A 25,183-nucleotide genomic window follows, 5' to 3' on the forward strand; every position below is an offset into this window, starting at 1 on the left:
TTTATAGGTAATCAGTTTAAATATAAAGAACATTAACATGCGACGAGTTAGAATGTCATTTAGCCGTTAATATTTTTTTTAAAACTTTTTTCAATAAAATTTCCTGATTTTCCTTTCTTTTGTCGACGGTTTTATAACGGGAGAATATGCACATTGCCAAATTACAACTGTTTATAAATACATAAATATTTATAAACATCTTATGATATGTATATTCGTATAGTATGTGCAAAAAAAGGGTTTTCAACCAAATATGCAATACTGTTTTAGTTTGAATTAAAAAGATTTTGATAATAAGTATTTTGAAACTTTATATTACATACATTAACTAAACCCGTTTTAAATAAATTTTAACTTAATCGTTTTAGTTCAGGTAAATGATCCTGGAAGTCTACAGAACACAATAAATGTGAAAATGTCTACAGAACATAATGTTATGGGAAAATGTCTACAGAACACAATGTTATTGGAAAATGTCTACAGAATACAATGTTATGCGAAAATGTCTACAGAATACAATGTTATGTGAAAATGTCTACAGAACACAATGTTATGGAAAAATGTCTACAGAACACAATGTTATGTGAAAATGTCTACAGAACACAATGTTATGTGAAAATGTCTACAGAATACAATGTTATATGAAAATGTCTACAGAATACAAATTTATGTGAAAATGTCTACAGAACACAATGTTATGTGAAAATGTCTACAGAATACAATGTTATGTGAAAATGTCTACAGAATACAATGTTATGTTAAAATGTCTACAGAATACAATTTTATGTGAAAATGTCTACAGTTATAATAAATTATATAATTGTATTGTATCGATTATTTCTAATTTTAAGTATGACACATGAAGCACATAACCAATTCTAATCAGGTTATCTAGATACCAAAATGTTAGTAACTACTTTGGAGCCTTAAAATCCAAACGAAACAAGCCAAAACGGTTAATCTCGTAATGGTTATATTTGCCATTTAACATTTTCCATATGGAGGTTGGGTCTTCCTTTGTATTTTGTCATTTTCACACTGCCATTACACGGTGGTTTCATCTCGAAATTTAAGATCTTTAGTCACTTTTGTGTAAGACAAAACATGGAAGTCATTTTTGCGTTGGGTTTAATGTTTTTACCCAACCATCCGTCCGTCAGCCTCTTCGTCCGTCAGTATTGTTCTTGTCGTTACAACTTGACTGAAATCACGGTACTGAAATTAATGAAACTGTAGAGAATAAGGACATGATATGTAGATGTCCTATCAACAGCAAAGTATGGTTAATTTTTTTTTCTAGGAGTTGAACTTAGAATTTTGACCTGAATATATTACAGCGCTACAGTGGTTTCGCCTAGAATTTTATGATCGTTGGTCACTTTTGAGTACGATAAAACATGGCGCGTTGGGGAAAGAGCATACATCTCAGGTAGTTATTTCTTCAGCATAATATATATATATATAAAAAATAACATGTTAAATATTCAGTTTTGTTTTCGTTTTTAAGTAATTAGATACAGACATACATGTAACAATATGAAAAACGTTACTCTAAGATACATCATTTCCTTAAAAAGTTCCACCATTTGTACAAAAATGTATATACTAAAGATATCTCAGTGTAGTAGTAAATCAATGTTTTCATGTCCTCAGCCTTACACTAGAAGTCAAAAGCCCTCCTTAACCCATAATCTTGTATGAAGGATTGAGTCATATCTTAAGTAGAGTATTTTCAGAATAACCTGTTCCTGAGATAAGTTTCGATACAACTGTACCAACTGAAACCATTATCACAAAAAACTAAAGGCAAAACAGAAAAAGATAGAAAAAAATTACCAAATTTGGACAGTCAACTGCAAAAAGATCCGTAAACAGTACACTGCGATTGCTTCGAACTAGATGCGTGGAACTATCGTTGTGTTTTGAACTTAAAATCTTGACGATCTGTGGTTGTGTCCTTGCTGCTACTGGTTTGACTTTAGCACTTGACTTTGGCGCAAGGTCACATGATGATGTTATGATATTTAGAATAACGATGATGTCGTTACGGAATTGATGTAGATTTTTGTTTTAATTTTGAGAAAATGGAATTGTTTATGTAATTATCTTTCATATTATAACTGCACCCAAGCGAAATTGTATGTTTCTTACAGAATACGAAGTTAGAACTGGATATTTGAGAAAACGTGTACAAATGTTTTAAAGGTCATTTTGCGTAGGGTATAATGTTTTAATCCGTCCGTACGTCCGTAAGTCTCTCTGTCCGTCAGTAATATTCTTCCCATCGCAGCTCGTCTGAGGTAGCAATTCACAGTAAGGAGTTTAGTTTCGCATTTTGAACCCGGGGAATTTTTCAAATATGAAAGTTATTGGGTTACAAAATTCCCTTTTAGACAGCTGAGTAGTTATTTAGCCTTCTAGGATGGTTTATAAGAACATCATAATTATTTTCACATGTTTTATTGGCTATTTTATGTTTAACTCTACGTATTTTCATAGTTAGAACAGCCATCGGTCCAGATATTTATGTAATTTTTACGAACAATTTTTTTGTCACGAGGTTTTTGACGCAATTTTACAAAAAAAAAAAGATGAAAGACATTAAAACTGGATTAACTGAAAGCTGCATCTAAACAGCTGCAGAAAAGGTATTACTTTAAGCGATTGAAATTCAACTTTTAGCCAAATGTTTGGGAAATATATGACATTTTTTCCCCTTTTTTTCGATATTTTTAAGAAAATAAATGCAGATTGTTGCCATGTTGATCATATCAACAACCAATAATGATTACAATTTTTTGTAGTAGTTATGACCCTTAGAATAACATTTGGCCTTAACTACTGCAACTAAGCTCAACCCTTCTACCATACAACTGAATTTCATAGAACTTCGTTAATAATTAGGGCATACTATGTGAATGTGCATCATGATTCCATATTTTTTCAAGGAGTTTTGCCCCTTCTTATTCTAGATTTCAAGAATATTGTAACCCCAATGTCCTAGGTTAACATGTTTGAGCGTTAACAACTATGTTCAACACTGCCACATTCATTATGCACCTTTACTGAATCATGAACCTGTTATTCAGTTGATGTTGGTGTCAACATTCTAATTTATTCCCATGTCTGGTTTTTTAAAGAAGACTTTACTGTGTTGGTGTTTGTTATTATGTAAATACCGGGCGTACGTCCGCCTGTCATATCTTGTTAGCGATCTCACAGGTAAACCTCTTGTCAGATCTTAATAAAACGTATACTATAGGTTAATATTACCAATAGCTTGAATAGTTTCTACAATGGTTGATGATTGACTTTATGCCCCACCTACGATATTCTGTTCTCCCGTTCGTTCGTCTGTCCGTCCGTCCGTTTGTTCGTCGGTTTGTTTGACAGTCCGTCTGTCCACCTTCAGGTTAAAGTTTTTGGTCGATGTAGTTTCTGATGAAGTAGAAGTAGAATCAACTTTAAACGTAGTACACATGTTTCCTATGATATAATTTGCCTAAAGTTAATTTCAAATTAGAGTTCATACCCCAATTTCACGGTCCACTTAACATAGAAAATGATTGTGCGAGTTGGGCATTCGTGTAATATGGACACATTCTGGTTCAAAAGAGTAAGCCCCCATGGAATTTTTAGATTTATGGAAATTGGCCTCGTTAGTGCTTTCACGGGTACAATTCTTGCCATATTTCTTATAAAACTTACGTTATTGGGGTTGATATCAGAAATATATCATACAAGTTTAAAAAAAGAGTGAATTCCCTAGGAAATATCAAATTAGGAAAAATGGTATCGTTAGCACTCACGGATACAATGTTTCATAAACTTATAGTAAACTTTAAGTAATGCCCTTGAATGTCTGTTTGAAATGTTAAATATGCTTTTTATTGATAAATTTCTTAAAGAACAACAAAAAAAAAGTGGGTTTTGTTTTAGTTATTTTCACTTGAAAGTTTAACTATGTTCAACGCGAAACGTACGATGTCGTATAATTGCTTATATCTTCGTCAATTAAACTCGTTGGTCATTGGTTATCGTACCACGTCTCCGTATCTGCATTATGTATAGGAGTCTTTAACAACACTCAGTACCTGACAATTGCTCAAAGAAGGAATACATTTATCGGATTTACCTACGAAAACATTATAACTTAACATCTCTTCATCTTAAAATTTCGTGTCGATGTTTATATCTGTGCATTTCGTCTACCTTTACCAACTTAATTGAACGTTGTGATATAGCGAAGGGCAATGCAATTGGCGTTAAACATAAACAGGCAAACTTAAAAGACAAATCAAGTGTAGAGGATAAAATGTATTTTGAAAAAATAATTGGTTCCGTACATATCTTTTTCAAAAGCTAAACAATTAAAAATACTCTACCCCCTTTTACCCACCGAGTTACTTCCATAGAGTAATTATAATATTGATATAACACGTTGGTTTAGTGTTCCATTAGCAGTTTTGTAAAGTAAAGTTCTAAAACTTAAATTCAAAGAAGTCAAATAAAGGAAATGTAAATCCGATGTTTGAACTCGCAAACCGCCATTGTTAAACTTTTGCTTCTGATCAACAAACTATTTTTAAAATCCATGTCTTAATTTATTATTCTATAATTAATCTCTTTTATGTTCCGTAATTCATCTTGCAACAAAAATGCTTAAATTGTTCATCGTTCCGAATTTTTATGAAATAGTTGCCACTGATCATTCAGCGAGCACCAATCAATCAATCAATCTTCAGTAATTCAATCATTTGTTTATCAGTTATTGTTTCCAAGCTTTAATGTAGATCAACTCCGTTTTTGATTATTTGTCTGCTTGTATAAATGTGTAATATTTGATATTGTATCTCTACTGATTCACATGATAATAGCAAAATGTTAAATTAAAAAAATATTTCGATAGCCAGAGAAAAAAAAACCTCCTCAGGCAAAATATTTTAACTGCAATGTTCCGATGCAGATTATTATTCATATTTTTCTCAATTATTATTTAAGTAACTCTTATCTAAGATTACAAAACATTTCATATTTGCGGGCTACAAAGTAACTCATATTCTAGTGTTACACAGTGATTCTTGCTTTAAGGTTACGAAATAGTTATTTTTCAAGGTAAAAAAGCAATTAATATTCTAGGATGACAAAGTTATTCTTATTTTAGTGTTACAAAACAATTACACCAATGAAATATTTCAGGTTAGAAAAAAAGCTACTTATGTTTCAGGGTTATACAGTACTAGTAACTCATATTTTAGTAAGTTATTTTTGTAATGAACTTGATTTTCATGAAATAGTTGAAAAGTTAATCTCAATTATTATTTAGCTTCCAAGCGGAGCAACTCAAACTCAAATTTATTTCACTATCTATCTCTCGTTTTCTGTTTTCATGTAGAATTTGAATCGTTTATTCACAACAAGAAGATCAATCTGAAAACCTCATCTAATGTATCACACTATGAAAAGCAAAATGAAAACCAACTAATTATTTAGTATCTAGATATCACCAACTTCTAAAGTGAAACAGTTTAACTGCATGATTCTATGAAAAACAGATTCATATTTTTGCTGATTTCTTATTATAGGGATTTAAGATTTATTATGGTGAATCGGGTCTATTCGACTGCACTTAATTTCACGCATGAATTACAATGCAAACGAAAAGTATGTGTCGTAAATTCGATATTGAATATTTTGATTGATAAGAAATGTTAAATCATTGTAGTTACTAATTGTCACTAAAAAAATATTATCGTTATTATTTGTATCTGTGAAAGGCTCAAAATTACATTTTACCCAATTTCACAATTTTCCCGCCAAAATGTGGGTTTTAAGCAAAATATATTGTTTTCCTTATCGGTGACCTATGTTTTTTATTTGCTCATTCTTTGAAGCTATATTTCAGCTTTTTATATTACAGTTTTGGACCAAGTTTCATAGAACGTTTTTTTGATATTCCGATTAAAATAGGTCAACACCTCTATTTTCCCTATCATTTCATTGAAAAATGGTCCCTTTTAAATACCTAATTAAAAATAAAATTTTGAGCTTGAATGGTCCGTGACCCCAATTTTTATTCGACCAAATTGATTCACTTTCTGTAAAAGATAAAATAACAAAAAATACGGCACTTCGGATAGAAACTTTGAATAGGCCCGAGTCACTTCAGTAACTTTTATTTCAGGTTTACAAAGCAACTTATATTTTAGGATTGTAAAAAATTAACATAGAACTACTAACCTCGGGTCGTTGTCTTCTTTCTTTAGAGCAAAAGCTAACCATTTTCAAAAAGGTCTTGGAGTTTACTTAAAGTTCGGAACTATTTTTGATTGTCTGGATAGCAAACCATGATCTCACACACTTCATCATCTTAGTTAAGGTATCCTCTCTTCTATTTTTGGCATTTTTGTTTGAAACGCGCGTCTGACGTACTAAATTATAAGCCTGGTACCTTTGATAACTACTAACAAGCAACTTTTATTTCATACTACAAAGCAATTCAAATTTGAGGGTTACAAAGAAATTCGTATTTTAGGAGTATACAGAGCAACTTTTATTTAAAAGGTACAAAGAAATTTACATATTTTTCGGGATATAAAGCATTCAGGATACCAAAGTAATTCTTTTTCAAGGGTTACAAAGTAAATATAATGATTTTTTTTATTTCAGAGTAACACAGTGTTTTGTTTGTTCATTTGAACTGACGAGTCAAGCCTTTTCTCACCGATTTAGGTCTTTCATATAGTGTTTAACACTCACAAACGTGTTAAAAACCACTTCATCATTTGTGCACCTGTCACAAGTCAGGTCCCTGTATAACATTAGTTTTCTTTGCTTGTTGTATGCCATAAATGTTTTTTTCATTTTCTAAATTTGAAAAAAAAAATTGTCAAACTTAATAATTGTACTTCTCAAAAGAAATAGAATACATACATCTATAGGTTTTGTGTTATAATTTGTCTACTAAACTTGTTGCCCCAACCCTTAGAATAAACAAATTACTGAAAAAAATGTCTAAATGTTATAGAATTCTTTCATCTAACTTCTAACAGTTTATTTGTCATTCGTTTGATGTGTTTGAGCGTTTAAATTTACCATTGATTAATGACTTTCGGATTTGAATTTTCCTTGGAGATCGGTATTTTTGTTATTTTACTTTATACCAAAGAACTTCTTCGGTTCATGGCTAATTTATTCTTCCCTTAAACATATTTCAATTCGCGATAAAATGTTTCCTTGAATATTGATAATATAGTTATATGAAATAACACTAAAATTGGTTTCTTTTTAAATATCTTAAAAGATAAATCAACAACATGATATTTGAAAAAGTATTTTTTTTAAAGCAAAACTATTGCATATATAATTTGAGCCGCGTCGGATAGAAATCGACCTTATGCAATTCGACGTCAAACCGAGTAACGTTACGATAAAGTTTCACAAGTTTCACAAGTTTTCATACAGATAGTTTCTGACGTTATAAAAAAACCATGTCGCTATCTTAAAAACTACGTTTTTCAAAAAAATATTGTGGGGACATTTCTGGTCGGATTTTAATGTACTAGGTACCAATAGAAGCAGATTTGTCACAGTTATATTTGTTTATTTGGATAAATTTTTGTTGTAAAACGTTTTCAATTTTTGGTAATATAACCAGTATTGTTTTTGTTCGGAAATTTCTTATGTATTTCAACGAAATTAAATTGTAAATACTGTTATACATGTTCATAACATGAAAAAACAAAAGTAATGGACGACAAAACTATGACAAATTAAACTAGTATACTTTAGACGATTCTGCGTCTTTTAACTCCGTATTTGTGTAAAATCCAACATAATATATGCCTTCACAATTTTTTTTTAGTGGGGTTTTATATGAAATTTGAAAAAAAAAATATACGGGGAAACCATACAATGTTTATCTGATTAAATCGGGCCTTTAGCTAACGTATTCCATGCATATAGGACAAAAGTAGTATATTATTTCTAATAAGTTTAGTAAAAAATGCCAATAGTCTTTCACGGAAACCGCTTTATCCGGTCCGACATGAACATTTCCAAATTATCTGGGAACCGTCACCTGCGTGTCGCGTGTCGTCTGCTTTTAATAAAAAAAAATTGTTCCTGAATCCTGTCTTTTTCTAAATAGCATATTTCTCAACATTAGTATCAGTTTTGGCTAACAGGAATACATTGTTTTGCTAAGGTATGTATTTCCTAATACGTTCTATATATTGAACTATTTTTACGTTCACGATCTTTTTTTTACATTTTATACAAAGTGAAAGTACTATCTATTTTAGTAAAATTTGTTTTCATTTCGTTCAGTGGCATAACACCTGTCTTAAAAAATAATTGTATTCAATTCTTAAGCTTAACTAAACTAAAGTAACATTCTGAAAAAAAACTATTTCTGGTAGTTTAAAACGAAATTTGTGCTGTATTGCAAAACTTTGCAGTGACACACGCAAAAACAAAATTAAATCAAAAGTTATTCATATCATTGTACCGTTGCATTTTGGAAAATCTAAAAAGAAACAACAACACAAATATACAATATTAAACAAAGACCAAGACGTGCTCTAGGTGGATTTTTTGTACTATTTGCGTGCAATTTATCTGTTCTTATCTATTCAGAAATTTGGAAATGTTTTGCGTTTAATTTATGTTCAATGGCATTTCTGATTTAGAAATTGAAAGAAAGAGGGAAACATTTGCATAATACATGTGTACATGTATTTCAAAAACTAATAACTTTCAAAATAAAACCCTTTAAACCTCCTTTTACATGTCCCGACAACTTTAAAATTAGTATTCTGGCAATAAAATTCACGATCTATGCATCCGTGGGTCTTACAATTTTGCGTCCGTCCGTCCGTCCGTCTGCGTGATTAAGGTAACAATTTGTAAACAAGATGTAAAGTATGATGTCGGATTAATAAATAATAAACCAAAATTTCATCTAAAAAAACCGTTTATTTTGAAATTTGAACTACTATAATTTAAAAAGATAGTATTTGAGATTTTGATCTACCTGTCACAAATCACTGGTGAATTATAATGGCGCAAAGCGCGACTACCAGTCGTATAGAAAAATGCTCTTGGTTCAATTTGTCTTTAATTGCATTCCTTTTTTTAAATGTTGTAGTAAATTTCTGAAATGGACTGGTTCAATAACATAGGATGCGAAGGACTAGAAAATGAAGAAGTTGCCTATTTTGAACAATATATAGGGTCAATACCAGAGGTTTTGGCATCAAGCAATAATGAACTGAATGTGTCTGATAACAGCAATTCCGATATTGAAAATGACGAATCTGATATTGAAAATACATGTGACACAATTCAAGCTAGGGCCCGGGAATTTTATTCCACTTCCGTCATTCAAGATCAATCGGAAGATACATTTGTTCTTAATCAAAATGATGAATTAGAGGATCCTTCCCGACTTCGAATAAATGCTCTATATGCTAACGACTGTAATTGTACAAAAAAAAGTTTTACAAAGCTTTCCACATTCAGAGAACAGGCCTATGATGTATCGTTATCTGTTTGTGAATTTACAAAAGCAGAGCGTGACATATACTTGCTTTCAAAATTAGAAAACTTAGAAATAACAGACTCGGTTTTCAGAGGAGGAAAGAGAGAACGAAAACGATACCGATATTCTTTTCAAGGAGTTGAGATATGCGGGTTCACATGGAGAAATATTTATAACATTGGGAGGAGCGAATTTAAAAGTTTAAAACAGCACTTAAATGCAAATGGCGTAACCCCTCGATCCCATGGTCTTAGTGGAAGAAAATCGAATCACGGACATTCATTTGAAGTGATTGAAAATACAATAAAATTTATCAAGCGGTATGCTGATGAATTTGCTCTCCCTCTCCCGGCTGCGCCTCGGGCAACTGACAATACCCCTCCTATTCTTCTACCTTGTAGCGAGAGCAAGAAATATGTACACTCCAAATATGTTAGTTCATGCGTTAACTCAGAACAACAATATGTTGAACTAACCGTATTTAAAGAAGTTTGGAATGCATGTGTCCCTCATATTCAATTTATGAAACCAAAGACGGATCTGTGTAAAACGTGTTTTCAGTTGAGGGAGGATATTTCCGGATCTATTTCAGAAGACGCGAAATTAGTGACAACTCAAAAATTAATCGACCATATACAGTCTGCGCGGACGGAGCGTAAGTATTATAAATTATGTACACAAAGATCACGTGATGAATTAAAGTTAGCTGAGTCTCCAATAGGAAAGTATAACACTCAATGTTCAAAAAATTCATTACACTTTTGACTTTTCACAATATGTAAACTTGCCACATTCGTCTCAATAAGTTGGAGCTCTTTACTTTTTAACACCTCGAAAGGTTCAAATATTTGGAGTTTGCGATGAAAACTTTCCAATGCAAACTAATTATTTGATTGATGAGCAACAAACAATCGGAGAAAATGGAAGTCGGACACATGGACCCAATGCTGTTTTAAGTATGCTCCACCATTATCTGCATGGTAATACTTACGGTGAAAAGGCGTGTCATTATCATGCTGATAATGCCGTGGGACAAAACAAAAATAAAACTACTTTACATTATCTGTTCTGGAGGTGCGCAAAGGGTTTGCACAAAACTATTAATTTGCATTTTATGATTGCTGGGCACACACAATGTTTATGTGACGCATGTTTTGGCATGATGAATTTATTTTTTAGAAAGTCGGACGTAAACACTGTATCGCAACTGGTTAAAATTGTTGACAATTCTGCCAAATGCAATAGGTCAGAAGTTTACAATGAAAATAACGATGACGAAAACAGCTTAAAGTGGTACAGATGGGATAATTTCTTCACTATATATTTTAAACCACTCAGAGGTATAGGAAAATTCCATCACTTCAGATTTACCAGTGACGAAGTAGGAGTCGTATTTGCGAGAGAAACTCTTGATCAACCGGAGAAAAGACTGGTCCTCCTAAAGGAAAGCGCAAACCTACCGGAGTTGCTCACGACACTTCCAGAAGTTATTCAGCCAGCTGGGCTGACAGAGGAGAGAAGGCGTTATCTGTACAATAAAGTCCGTCCTTTTGTCCAGTTTAATTTCCGTGACGAATTTTGTCCTCGTGCTTCAGAGGAGTAACCTTTTACATATACTGGTTAAAGTTGGATTGAAAACTTGAGAATCATGTATTGCTTCATTATAACAATCTTATAAATCAAATTAAATATTGTATACAAATGTATGTTTTCATGTCTCTCTTTATTACGAGAAAAGGACCGATACAGAATAAAATTAATGCACGATAACGTTAATTTCACGACGTTGTCGTGAGATTTGATGTTAAATATATGTATCCGTCAAAACTTTGAAATGGCGAAACTTTTTTTTAAAAAGAAAGTTAGAGTAAAACAGTTTTTTGTATTCAAATTGTATGAATATCAGCAAAATTAATATGAACAAAACTCAAATTGAGATTTTTTTTGCATAAGGTCGATTTCTATCCGACGCGGCTCATTTCAATAACTTTCATGTCATCATTTTTTAACTTAATAATAATTGTCATAAACATTAAAATTGAGAATGGAAATAGGGAATGTGTCAAAGAGACAACAACCCGACCATAGAAAAGACAACAGCAGAAAGTCACCAATGGGTCTTCATTAATACAGACAGAAATTCCCTCACCCTGAGGCGTCCGTCACCTAACCCCTTAACAAATATATATACTTGTTAAGTGATAATGAACGCCATACTAAACTCCAAATTGTACACTTCTTGTATTCTTCTGCAGCCAGAATTGTATGCCTCATAGATAAGTTTGTTTTTAAACCTCAGTTATAAAAGCATCAACTTAGACCTCTAGAAAACATAAACTCAATTGTATGTGCAGCAGGATATGCCTGCTCTTTAGGAACACCTACTATCCCCAGTTTTAAACATTTCTTTAGTGTCTTCTATAGATAAAGCCCCAAATAACATCGTTTTTGTGTGTAAAAGTTATTACATTAACTGCTTGATAAACGAATGAGGTATTGACAATTCGCTTGGAAACTCAACATATACCCTCACGACACTTACCAAAGAGGAAATCCTGGATAATCATTGGTCTGTTCTATGTTCCTTTGGAATTTTAACCAAATGAAGAACTGGATCTTCCATCACTGTATAGGATACCTAAACTACATAAGTGTCCTTACAAACAACGGTCTATTGCTGGGTCTTCCAAGTGCTCCACGAAACCTCTTTCTAAATTATTAACATCTATTTTATCAGCAATCAAAGACGGGCTTCAAAGTTATTGTGAAACTGCCTATTCTAGAGGTGGCGTGAATCAGATGTGGATACTTAAAAATTTCAAAGATCTTTTAGAGTACATACAATCTAACTCTCTTTCATCTTGTAACAGTATTAAAACATTTGACTTTCCTACTCTTTACACAAGTATTCCACATTCCAAACTAAGAGACAAATTGAAAGAGTTGGTATTACTTTGCTTCATAAAAAAGAATGGCCAACGTAGATACAAGTATCTTGTCTTAGGGAGGGATAAATCCTACTTTGTAAAGAATCACTCTGATTCAAACAAAAAATTCTCTGAAACTGATATTATCAAGATGCTTGATTTCTTGATTGACAACATATTTGTTACGTTCGGAGGACGTGTTTTTCAACATACTGTCAATACTTCCAATGGGAACAAACTGTGCCCCTCTACTTGCCGACTCGTTTCTTTATTATTATGAGGCTGACTTCATGCAGGAACTTCTGAGGAAGAAAGATAAGAAGTTAGCAATATCCTTTAACTCTACTTTCCGCTATATAGATGATGTTCTTTCACTAAACAATTCAAAATTTGGTGACTATGTGGAACGCATCTATCCCATCGAACTAGAGATACTACAGATACAGTTAAGTCGGCTTCATATCTTGACTTACATCTAGAAATTGACAATGAGGGTCGGTTGAAAACAAAACTTTGCGACAAAAGAGATGATATCAGCTTTCCAATTGTGAACTTTCCATTTCTAAGTAGCAACATTCCAGCAGCACCTGCATACGGGGTATATATCTCCCAATTGATACGATATTCCCGTGCTTGCATTTCCTATCATGATTTTTTGATAGAGGGTTGCTGCTCACAAGGAAGCTATTAAACCAAGAGTTCCAAATGGTGAAGTTGAAATCATCCCTTCGTAAATTTTACGGACGCCATCACGAGTTGGTTGACCGTTATGGAATAACCGTTTCACAAATGATATCGGATATGTTCCTTACGTCGTAACTACAATCCCCTTCCATTTCATGAATGTGACCTACCGAATTAGACCACTTACCGGATTTGTAATCACATAAGCAACACGACGGGTGCCACATGTGGAGCAGGATCTGCTTACCCTTCCGGAGCACCTGAGATCATCCCTAGTTTTTGGTGGGGTTCGTGTTGCTTATTCTTTAGTTTTCTATGTTGTGTCATGTTTACTATTGTTTTTCTGTTTGTCTTTTTCATCTTTAGCCATGGCGTTGCCAGTTTGTTTTAGATTTATGAGTTTGACTATCCCTTTGGTATCTTTCGTCCCTCTTCTATAGAATGCGATTTTTTTCACGCTACAAATGGTTTCATTGAATTTGGTCAGATATGATTGCACCAGAAGCATCGTGCAAACAACTGCCAAAAGTTACATTTGTATAACGATATTCTATGTTTAACACACATAAATGAACTTATTTTTATTAACTAAAAAATAAGTTAAATGTTATGATTGTTATCATATTGAGTGCGTTCAATTAAGCAATTAAACAGTGGCCTTTTGAACATAAACATGGTATAACAACCAATACCAAAGTATTGGTATTATAAGAACAATAGTTATTTTGTTTATTTATGCAGAAAACTGATTCCAGGAAATGTTTGTCTGTCAACTGTATAGTGTATTGGAAACAGAAATGATGTGCTGATTATTGTATAATAAGAAGTAAATAGGGACCTTTTATCAAATTTAAACATTAAAGTGACGTTGTATGTTCATTTAAATGCAGAAATATCTTTTGTATCCCACAATCAGTTAAACGGGTCTATTTTATGACCGTCTATCTAGGTACAATTTTCATTCAATGCAATTACAAACAGTCACACACTCGCGAGTGAAATTCTTTGAGATTGAATTAACACAAAACAGAACAATTCCAGATGCATTTCCTGCCACGCGTACATCATTTAAAAAAAATATACGATTAACAATTGCACATCATACATACATAAATGTCATTATTCATGTTCAAACTTTAATATGAATGTGAGATATTTAGTTAATTTTCCTGATTTGATTGATGTATAGCGTATCCAATTACGCACTTACAAAAACATTAAAACTGTCAACAATGTAGAACTATATATGAAACAAATGCTTATCAAGACAACAAAGATCAGTGATAGTCCGGATGCAAAGGGGAATTTTACCTTTTTAGATCGATAAGGGTAGATTTCGAATGTGCCACTTGACCAACGCCTATGTAAAATGTGCAAGTCTCAATTCATAGAGGACAAATCCCATCTTTTGTTGTATTGTAAACGCTATGAACAATTTAAAACAACACTTTCAATTCCATATTTTAAAATACAAATCGTTCATTTTCATATCTCGAGACATATCTTCGATATGTGTATTATGTAAACATGCGATCGGAACTTATCTAGAAAATGCTGCAATATGAGTTACTACATCAACACATTTTTTTCCCTCATTTATTTCTATAAAGAAAAAGTACGTTCATATAATAATACTTTTCGCTCTATAACATTTACACCTTTATATGAAGTGTATAGTTTGCAGTTATTATATCAATCAAGACATATATGCATCAGGTAGACATGTCCGGTGCTAGGTGATAATCTTGGTAAAAGTGGGATTTAAGAAAAAATGCATGACGGTCTAAGCAAAGTCGTCATAGGAAATTTTCAAAAAACTTTTTTTTTAACAGAATCTTTTGTTTAATTCATGACCTTTACAACTATTGATTGGCAAAGTGAATTGGGAGACAATAACATAACAAAATATAAATATTTTTTTTTTCTAAACAGTTTTGTAAATACTAAGGTTAAAGAGTGTATAGCAACAACCTGTCTCATAAATATTGTTACGCATCGACTCTGGTTATTGAACAACATAAACATTTGCAAATTGATTAACTAATGCATTCAATGCAAATTATCGAATAAAAAAGTACATATAATCCATTGCAGTGGTACATGTAGTGAAAACTATTCTATTGAAAAACAATTAAAATCAAATAGTTGCCACTGGACGTCAAGCAAACGCCAATCAATCAATTTCAAGTAACTCAGACAGTGATTATTTCCAAGCTTCAAAGTCAAACCCCTTATTTTATTTTTACTCTCTGTCTTTTTGTATTCTTGTGTAAAATTTGAATTGTTAAGGTAGCACAATACAAAGATTTTTTCACTTCCAATCAGACAACTTTAAACTGATGCAAGACACAGTTTTGGAGGTCAAACTGTGTTGTGCAAGAATCTATAAAATATTTTGAGATGCTATGAATAACAAAGAAGCTACACATAAAAAGCAAATAACAAACAAGGAAAAGACAAAAGGAAGTTCAATTCTCATTGCAAAATATTACAAAAATTAGGAAATACATAGGGAAAAAAAGAAATAAAATATGATTATTAGTAAAATGTACGAAGTCTTATTGTTTTAAAATGCATCAACAGGTGTTAACAAAACAAGAACGAGGAAATGTTTTTATTATATTCACAGCATGAAACCGCACGTATTTCTTTTTTAACTTCTACAGATATATCACATCTTTAATTCAATTAATACAATAAAAGAATTTCGGTTTGGTTGAAAATAATTGAATATAATAGAAGAAAAAAACTCCAAATGATTATTATACAAAGTGATAGGCAAGAAGAGTATAATTATATTAACCAATTGTCAATTCCTTTTAAAATATGAAAATATCTCTGATGGAATCAAATGAACTTTAAAGGAAGTGAAAGGATGCGTCGTCAGATTAATTGTCTCGCTCATCGAACGTTATGCAAATCCGTATTGTTCTGACAACCCCAAGTTTTCGATTAAGATAGTGTGGCTCAGCCTAGTTTTCTATTTATCATTCTGTATAATGCAAATTGACCTTTTTTGTCGTTTTTCGCATATTATTCATCCTTTTGCCTCTGTTACAAGGTCATCGTCGTGTAAGATCTTGGCAAAGACGTCAATCACACCCAGCATTGTAAAACTCCCCGGATTGGAACATATGGACCAATCAAAATACAAGTCAATGACATTCTTTACGGCAACATAATTTCTGAAGTTGTACATTGACTACGTGTTATTTCCACGTCTCGGAGATTATAAGCTACCCCCGACTTTGTTTCAGTCATTCTCTTATGATACTTCTCAGACGAATAACATGGAAATAACTATTATTCTTGTGTTGTTTGTGGCTTTCACTGCGGTTAAAGGTAACTATTTATTTTCATTTTTTCTCACTTTTTCTGTAACAATGAACGCATTCGCTAATGGATATTATTGTTGGTAGAAGTTGGATCGTATCCGACCGAGGGTTTGGAATCAAATACTAATACAGCTAACATGGTTTGTTTCTATGGTTTGTTCATTGTATTTAAAAGAAATTATAACATGAAATAGAATAAAAAACTTTTTTTTAGATTTTCAAATATATTCAACGAATAGGTACTTCAATTGTTAAAGTTAGATGACTTTTCTATTCTGAACCAACTTTATTACCGTGCATTTGGTTATCTTCAATTTTGATTTTTGCAAAAACAAAAGAATGTATTTTATTTCCTACTATTAGCGAAATTTTAAAAAGGAAGTCATGAATAGCAGACAGGTCAAACTCACATGGTTTAGAAGCACTTTAATTTATAAATTTCTTGACATAAATATTTTCTCGAAATTTATTAAGAAATCATACATAGTTTTAAACATTTTAATAGTTTACACATTTCAACAACAATATGATATTTTACCCATGCATTTCAAAACAATATTATATTTTAACTATTACAACAACAATATTTTACCTATTTCAACAACAATATGATTTTTTACCTATTTAAGATATTTAAAGAAGTTAAATAAAGGTCTATCGGTATGGATTGCTTATGACCGCGAATAGTAAACGTTTCCAGATTTGGTTTTTATTTTTCTGTACACTAATTGTGTTTACAGGTGAAGCTAATACTGCATGTACTGGGATTTATGGAGGATATTGTTCGCACTCTAAAACATGCAGTTCGTTAGGAGGGAAAGTAGAGAAACTGCCTGTAAGGTGTAAATGTGCTAAAGCATGTTGCAAATGTACTGGTAAGTAGCTGACTGATTTTAACAAACATCACCGTAGGATTTCATACCAAACGACATGAAACTTTTTAAAATCGCCATTTCATAATGCTCGTCACCTATTTAGTTTTTATAAGGCATCTTAATAGTTATCAAAGGTACCAGGATTATAATTTAATACGCCAGACGCGCGTTTCGTCTACATAAGACTCATCAATGACGCTAAGATAAAAAAAAGTTTTAAAGCCAAACAAGTACAAAGTTGAAGAGCATTGAGGACCCAAAATTCCAAAACATACATACCAGGATGATGATTTATCTGATTACCAAGAACCATTATAGACGACCCTTGCTGGGTGTTGTTTGAAAAAATTGTTAATTGTATTGGTAAATCTGGTTTGTGCTGAATGGGACGTCTTTCCATCAACACCAATTTTATGTGTAATCAAAGCCAGCATTCACTTACCATACAAGAGCATACTCTTTTATGGTTGTTAATAAGATGTGGATATTAGAACATTAGAATGATCTGTTAGAATACATACAAACCCAAGTCTTTAACCTCTTGAAATAGCATAAAAAAAATTGACTTCTATGCCCTTTGCACTAGTATATCCAGTTGTAAACTTTTAGACAGATTTAAAGAACTAGTTCAAATCTCTTTCATAAAAAAGGAATGAACAACGTGGATACGAATACCTTGTTAAAACCATTTGAATTATAACAATAATTCTCTGAACTGAAATCAAGTATGTAACTTTTCTATTGACAACATACATGTATTTGTTACTTTTGGATGATGCGTCTTCCAACAAACAATCGGCACTACTATGGAAAATAGGTGTATCCCTCTTCTTGCCGGCTTGTGCCTTTATTTATTCGCAACATACTTTACATAGAAACTGCTCAGTAAGATATAGATTGTGTCCTCTTACTAAATACTAGTAATCCAAACTTAATTGACTATGTTCACGGGTGTCACATATGTTGCAGGAATTGCCTATCCGCACGGAGCATCGGAGTTTACCCTTGGTTTTTGTTGGGTTCTTGTTTGCTAAATCTTAAGTGTTTAATGTACTATTTAGAAATAGGTAGTCTTTTCATCGTTTTTCGTGGTTGCCATGGCGTTGTCAGTTTTTATTCTACTAACTAGTTTTGAATGACCCTTTGGTATCTTCGCCTTTTTGAATAAAAATAATAATAAGAAGTTTATATGAAAGCCAATCTGACAATGTTTCACAAGAGAACAAATGACATGGATTTTATGGAAAGTATTCGTAAATTGTCAATTTGTAACTTATATCTTTGTAATTTCAAAATTCGTGATTCTTAAATAGTCAATTTGAAACTTATAATTAAGTACTTTCAAAATTCTTAATTTGTAAACTATCAATTTGAATTTGTAACTGTGTGATTTCAAAATTCAATATTGGTAAATTGTAAATTTGTATATTGATGTTTTGTAACTTGTAACATGTCGATGACATTTAACAGTCCGACATTTCACACATTGATATTTAACGAATCGACATGTTACAAGTTATGAAACATCAATATACAAATTATCTTTGTGTCTTTATTATAAGTAGATTCGAATCTTAATTCTGTAAAATAAAGGTATCAGTAATATACCACTGTTCGAAAGTCATAAATCGTGAGGATTACAAACTAAAACCAGGGGAAACACAACAACTATAATAGGAAAACAACGAAAGAACAGAAACATTTAAGTGCAACAAAAATCAAACGACAATGTAAAACACACCGAAACGAACTATAAGATAAAAACTGCTATTTTCCTGACTTTGTAAACTATTCCTTACATCACACATCAACATGAAAGATCAACATCTCGTGTGAGAATTCTGTCTACATTTTATTCTAAGATGAATGCCCTGCCGGTTCAACATGTATTAGAGAAGAAGATACATGTAATGGAACAATAGACACAAAAGGTTGTTGTGGTAACAGGGTGTGCTGTACACCAGCTTCATGTAAGTTGTTTATCAATGAAAAGATGATAGAAGTGCTGTACACCAACTACATGTAAGTTGTTTAGAAATGAAAAGATGATAGATAATGTCCGGACTGAGAGTCTTTGATTAGAAAATTATCATACAAAATCATATACTGTGGATTCATTTATTTTCGTGGTTATCAATTTCCCTGAATTGCTAAAAATTTGCATATTCGTGGATATTTGATTTAGTGGTTTTGTAAAAATCTGTTAACAAAGTGCATTGAAAATAATGTATTCGTTAAACATTTGAATTCGTGGTTCATTTGTTATCACGAAACCCACGAAAATTAGTATTCAGGCCACACCAATTTAATTTCTTGTTCTACGGATTTTTGGACCCCAAAATTTGGGGCGAGCGAGCGATTTCAAAATTTTAATAAAAAATATTTAATTTGCAAATTTTTGAGGCGAAGCTTGAAAAGTAAAGGCGAGCGACTATATTTTTTTTGGTAAACATAAAATAGTAGTTTTTGACAATATTAAAACTTGATTTAAAGCTGGTCTATGTATGTGTGACAAACAATGAGACAATTATCCATCCAAGTCATAATCAGTTTGGGGCAATCCCTTAATGTTAGAAATATCCCTTTTACATGTTTTATGAAGGATCAATATAAGTTATAATATATTTGTTTGTACAAAAGGGCTCATATTTTCTCAAAGAACTATATATCTATCTGGTATTAAATGGTCAAAACATGTCCAAGAATTTTGTAATATTCATGGACATTAACCATGTTAACACATTTATTTTAACAGTTTAATATTATTCAAAACAAGTGAACCCCTCTTTTAGAAAAATTTGTTTAAAATATGATGTGACTCTCCTCTTTTTGAGTACAAAATTTTAAGCTTTCAAAAGTTTTGTATAGAAGAACAATACAAATCCTTGGTATTTCTATTTTCTTTTCTACATCAGTAAAATGACCCCTTGTGTGAGGAAGGGTTGTTCTCAACCTGATAATAACAAACACAGGTCCAAGTAAAGCCTTTAACACAGGTCTTTGATACAGACCAAACACCAAGTTATAAAGGACCCCAAAATTGTTCGCATACACAATTCGAACAGGAAAACCAACGATGTAATTTATATATCCCAACGGGAAAATACCAATGAACAACATCAACAAACGATAACTGCTGAACGACAGGCCCCTGAATCAATCAGGACAGGTGCATAAACATGCAGCGGCTATGGATAGTTTTGTTTCGCCAGCATACAATATAATTGCAGTTGAAGGCAAACACTTCAGAAATTCTTTGTACTTTATTCTAACAACGAACATTTTTTGATAGGGAATATAAGTAAGGGGGAAAGAAACCAATTTTTGTTCTTTACAGGTATTTCCGCTGTTATAAAATTATATATATATTTATATGTTTAAAATCGTTATATACAGGTTAGACTGTGATTTTAAAAACAATGATGATATCTTTTTATTATATTTGCAAAAAAAAAACGGTGCGGGAAATGGACATGATTACAATTCCGGATGCGGGAAGCGGGAATATAAAAAAAATCTGTTTTGAAAAATATAGGTGCGGGCGTATCCGTCGAACAAGGAATCAAATTGATGTGGTCTCAGCGAATAATTATCAATCAACAGTACTTTATATTGATAATCAATGAAGATCGTGAATGCCCAAAAAAAAATGAAAAAAAAAATGAATTATTCCATAACATAAATTTAGTAATTTAGAAATTGAAACAGCAATTTGCCAAAAGATTTGAAAAAAATATAGTTTTTCACGAAATAGTTTTTTTAAAGATATAAACTCCAACAGATTAGAGATGTCACTTCAACAAACGCTATTAGCAAAATTATTAAAGCAACTCATAAAAGTTCAACAGATTAAAATAGGGCAATATAATCCCAATCAAACAAATCGAACCTCATCAACAAAATAATTTCTCATTGATTATATCTCTAACTGCAGTTATAGTACTTTGCTGATAACTCCTGGGGAATAGTATCTACCGATGGCTATAACAAAATAAAATAACACTTTATAAATTTCATACGTCTGGATAAAAATGTTCATCATGCTCAATGCTAAAGGATTTAAAAGAACGACAAATGTGAAGTGCTATATGACCAAACGGTAACTACAAGTATAAAAAAATCATATAGCTATAGAACACCTGAAGCACAAACTCATATAGGTCAACTTTTCTTCTGTAACAAAGTATTCATTCCGAAAGAATATTCAGAACACAAATAAAATGCGTCTAATTTTAAAAATGTGAGCGCTTATAACACATTATTAATCAAAACTTCTTGTATGTACTAAACAAACTGACTTTTAAAAGTTAAAACAAAAGTACTGAACTCTGAGGAAAATTCAATAGGGAAAGTCCCTAATTAAATGGCAAAATCAAATGATAAAACACATCAAACGAATTGGCAACAACTGTCATATTCTTGGTTTTATTAAACCTCTCACTTGTACGAAGGTTGCATTGAATTTCATATACTGACAACAATACGCGAACAAAACAAACAGACATAAAAGGTAAAAATGTCACAAATAGGGGTATAACAGCGAACACAAACCCCATCACAAACAGGCGGTGATTTTATGTGCTCCAGAAGGGTAAGCAGATCCTGTTCCACATGAGGAACCGTCGTGCTGCTCATGTTATTACACATCCGGTAAATAGTCTAATTTGGTTGCATGGATGATTAGATAATGTTGTTAAATCCTACACGCCACAATTTTAACAAGTACATTTAATAAGAAAACCATTAAACAGTATATAAACTCCGTCAGATTATTTCAGTAGACAGTTGGCACACATTGCCATATTCTTGGTTTTATCAGGCTAAACCTTTCACTTGTACGAAGGTTGCATTGAATTTAATTATACTGACAACCATGCGTAAACAAAACAAACAGTCACAATATATTTGAGTCATTGTGTTTAACTTTTCAATTTACGTATAATCCTTTTTTTTCACATTATTTTGTGCTGATGGAAGCTTTTGGAAAATTTTGGTCATAATTTTATTTCCGTTTGAATTTACTTTTTTCCTCCTTTTTATTTAAAATTGAATAGATTCCCCCCCCCCTTAAGTGCAATTGCTTTTTGTTGCAAGTAATGATTCAATCATTAAATTATTTTCCAAAAAATACTTTGATTCTTGACATTACAAAAAAAGTCGATGTGGTATAATATAATAAAGGCAACAATAGCCTACCGATGTTCAAAATTTATTTATGGATCTAGAAGACAAATCAAGGAAATAGATTAACACCAAAAGAATTGAGACCGGGTATTTCGACAGGATAAGCATCTCCTTCTATACCTGCATTAACCACCACGAAAATCAACAATAAGTCAAAATGTTTCAATAGGGACAAAAGCATGACGTCAAATATTTACAGCATTTAGATAAATATCAACCTTAAACAACACATTTCAAAAGAGAAAAATACAATAAAGGGTTAAAAAAATGAAGTATCAGAAGAAACAATCTATAAAAGATTAAAAGACAAAAAGTACCAAAAAAAAAATGATGTACTTGTTTTTCCTTCGAAAATATGAACTATAAATGAACTTTATATCTTTACAGGTGTAACTAACTGTTCTTATGCTTGTGTTGATGATTGTCATCCCGCGTGGGTTCATGAAGGAGAGTGCTGTGGATCGAACTGTTGCGTGTAAGTAGCCATAGCATGTATTTAAGTAAACTCATCACAGATACCAAGATTAAATTTTGTATTTACGCCAGACGGCCGTTTCGTCTACAAAAGACTCACCAGTGAAGCTCGAATCCAAAAGTGTTAAAACGCCAAAATAAAGTACAATTAAGGTGCATTTACAACCAACATTCCTAAATAACTTAAAGTTTTGCCAAATACAGCTAAGGTAATCTATTCCTGAGCTAGAAAAGCCTTAGTATTTCAAAACTTCAAAAGTACTGACTACTGCGCTGGTGATACCCTTGGGGAATTAAAACTCCATCAGCATTGGCATCAACTCAGTGGTTGTAATTTAACTTAATATAGAAACCAAGATTAAATTTTGTATTTATGAATAAATACTTTACTTAAAAGAAGCCTAAACGTGCTAGTACAAACAAAAATATTTTTGAAAATAAGATCGCATATTATCACAATTATACTATTCTGTATAAAAGCCCCCATATTATATCTTACGGTGACAGTTATTCTGTCTGATATTTAGTATTTTATAATTAAGTATAACAGGCATTAACTGAAACTTTTTCTTATTGACTAAATCCATTCTATCATTTCAGTGAAGACTACTAAATCTTGGCGTCTATAGAACACAGTATGATGTGAAAATGTCTTCAGTTAAAATTAAAAAAATAATAATTGTATTGTGCCAATTATTTTAGACTTTAAGTTTGACACGTGTAGCACATTAACAATTTTAATCAGGTTATCTAGTTACCAAAATGTAGTTAATTCGAAAATACGTCGGTTTACAGTATCTATGTAATCTAAATTGCGTAGCGGCTCACATAAATTAAAAGTTGAAGTTGGTCGTTAAAATGACCAAAGAGAAAATACAACTCTTATAATTATGTTGCGACATGAATGTTTGAGAGAGAAAAAGCCTTTTTGTTTCATCTTGTCCATCCTATTAATGTGTGCGAATACAACGTTTACCTAATTATTGGTCATCGTGGCCAAATCAGTACAAGTTTAATTCTTTATTACAAGCTCGTTTTGAGTTTCTCGCAGTAAAAATGTGCAATTAGTTAAAACCGCTTGGAAATAAGATCACGCATTGTCATATTTTCATTATATAATATGTAACTACTGTTCTCTGCTGTCTTTTGGTTGTCATATATTTCGTATATATTTCTGTTTGTAATAGCATGTGTATGCTTCTTTCAAGTAAAGTATTCATTCATTTATGATGTCCTAGTATATTAATCATCGGATTGTGTTAAAACACGTATTAAAGATGAATTTTTACAAAGTTGGACTTCAGCATTAGAAGAACGTAACAAACTATATTTTTTTAGACTATAAAGATTATTATCTGGTATTGAAAAATAATGCGATTTTCATTGTAACGGATCTATGGTAGCTGTATTTATAATAAGTAAACCAGCAAACTTGTTTTGTTTTTTGTTGTCTTGTTTGTTTAGTGGCTACAAAAGATTACGATTCTTAAAACTCTTAATATATGGTTGTTGTTCTTACAACTTATATGATTAAGAAACATAATTGAACTCATAATATGATTGCTATCATACGAAGTGCGTTCGATTACGCAATTAGACACTTGGATATTGAACATAAACATGATACAAACAATACTTGTTTAAGCTTAATATGCAGATAACGGACCCAGAAAATGTTTGTTTGTCAACTGTACCTGAATTGTGCATTGAAAACAGAAATGATGTGTTGAGTATTGTAAGATAGGAGTACCAAAGTAAATAAAGTCAACTATAAAAGTCAATAATCCAAAGCACTGAGTCTTTATACACTTTGAGAATGGCGTAATGTTCAGATGAGATGTTTTGATGAAAACATTTAAACTGATACTCTATGTGAATAAATAAATAAAAACAATATGCTATCAAAGTTTATTATTTTCTTTCAACAAATAAAGCATTTTGTTGAGGAGTACGTTAATCAGCTTTTTAATACATGTATAGATCAAAATATATAAAGAATTTCTATCGCAGGTCTTTGGTTCTTTCCTGGTAATTTGTTTTTACAGCTCAATATAATCTATGAAATTGTTTACCTTATGATGTTTACTTTCCTGGTTGTCTTTGTAACCAAATATTTCTTTAACAAAACACTCCCTATTTACATATTGACACAAGCTAGTATAT

The 25,183-nt window shown here is 31.8% G+C and overlaps 1 protein-coding gene and 1 pseudogene across 1 annotated transcript; both read left to right on the forward strand.

Annotated features, from left to right (window-relative positions):
• Positions 1–9,160: 9,160 nt before the first annotated feature.
• On the forward strand, positions 9,161–11,144 carry LOC134701503 (uncharacterized; annotated as a pseudogene).
• A 5,268-nt stretch (positions 11,145–16,412) lies between these two features.
• On the forward strand, positions 16,413–23,633 carry LOC134701505 (keratin-associated protein 5-4-like). The gene is made up of 5 exons (XM_063562655.1): positions 16,413–16,494; positions 17,228–17,362; positions 19,225–19,332; positions 22,934–23,021; positions 23,621–23,633. The coding sequence occupies exons 1-5, from the start codon at positions 16,443–16,445 to the stop codon at positions 23,631–23,633; spliced, it is 396 nt and encodes a 131-aa protein (XP_063418725.1). The 5' UTR covers positions 16,413–16,442.
• Positions 23,634–25,183: the final 1,550 nt, after the last annotated feature.

The sequence above is a fragment of the Mytilus trossulus genome, unplaced genomic scaffold (genome assembly GCF_036588685.1).
Source record: "Mytilus trossulus isolate FHL-02 unplaced genomic scaffold, PNRI_Mtr1.1.1.hap1 h1tg000244l__unscaffolded, whole genome shotgun sequence".
Lineage (NCBI taxonomy): Eukaryota > Metazoa > Mollusca > Bivalvia > Mytilida > Mytilidae > Mytilus > Mytilus trossulus.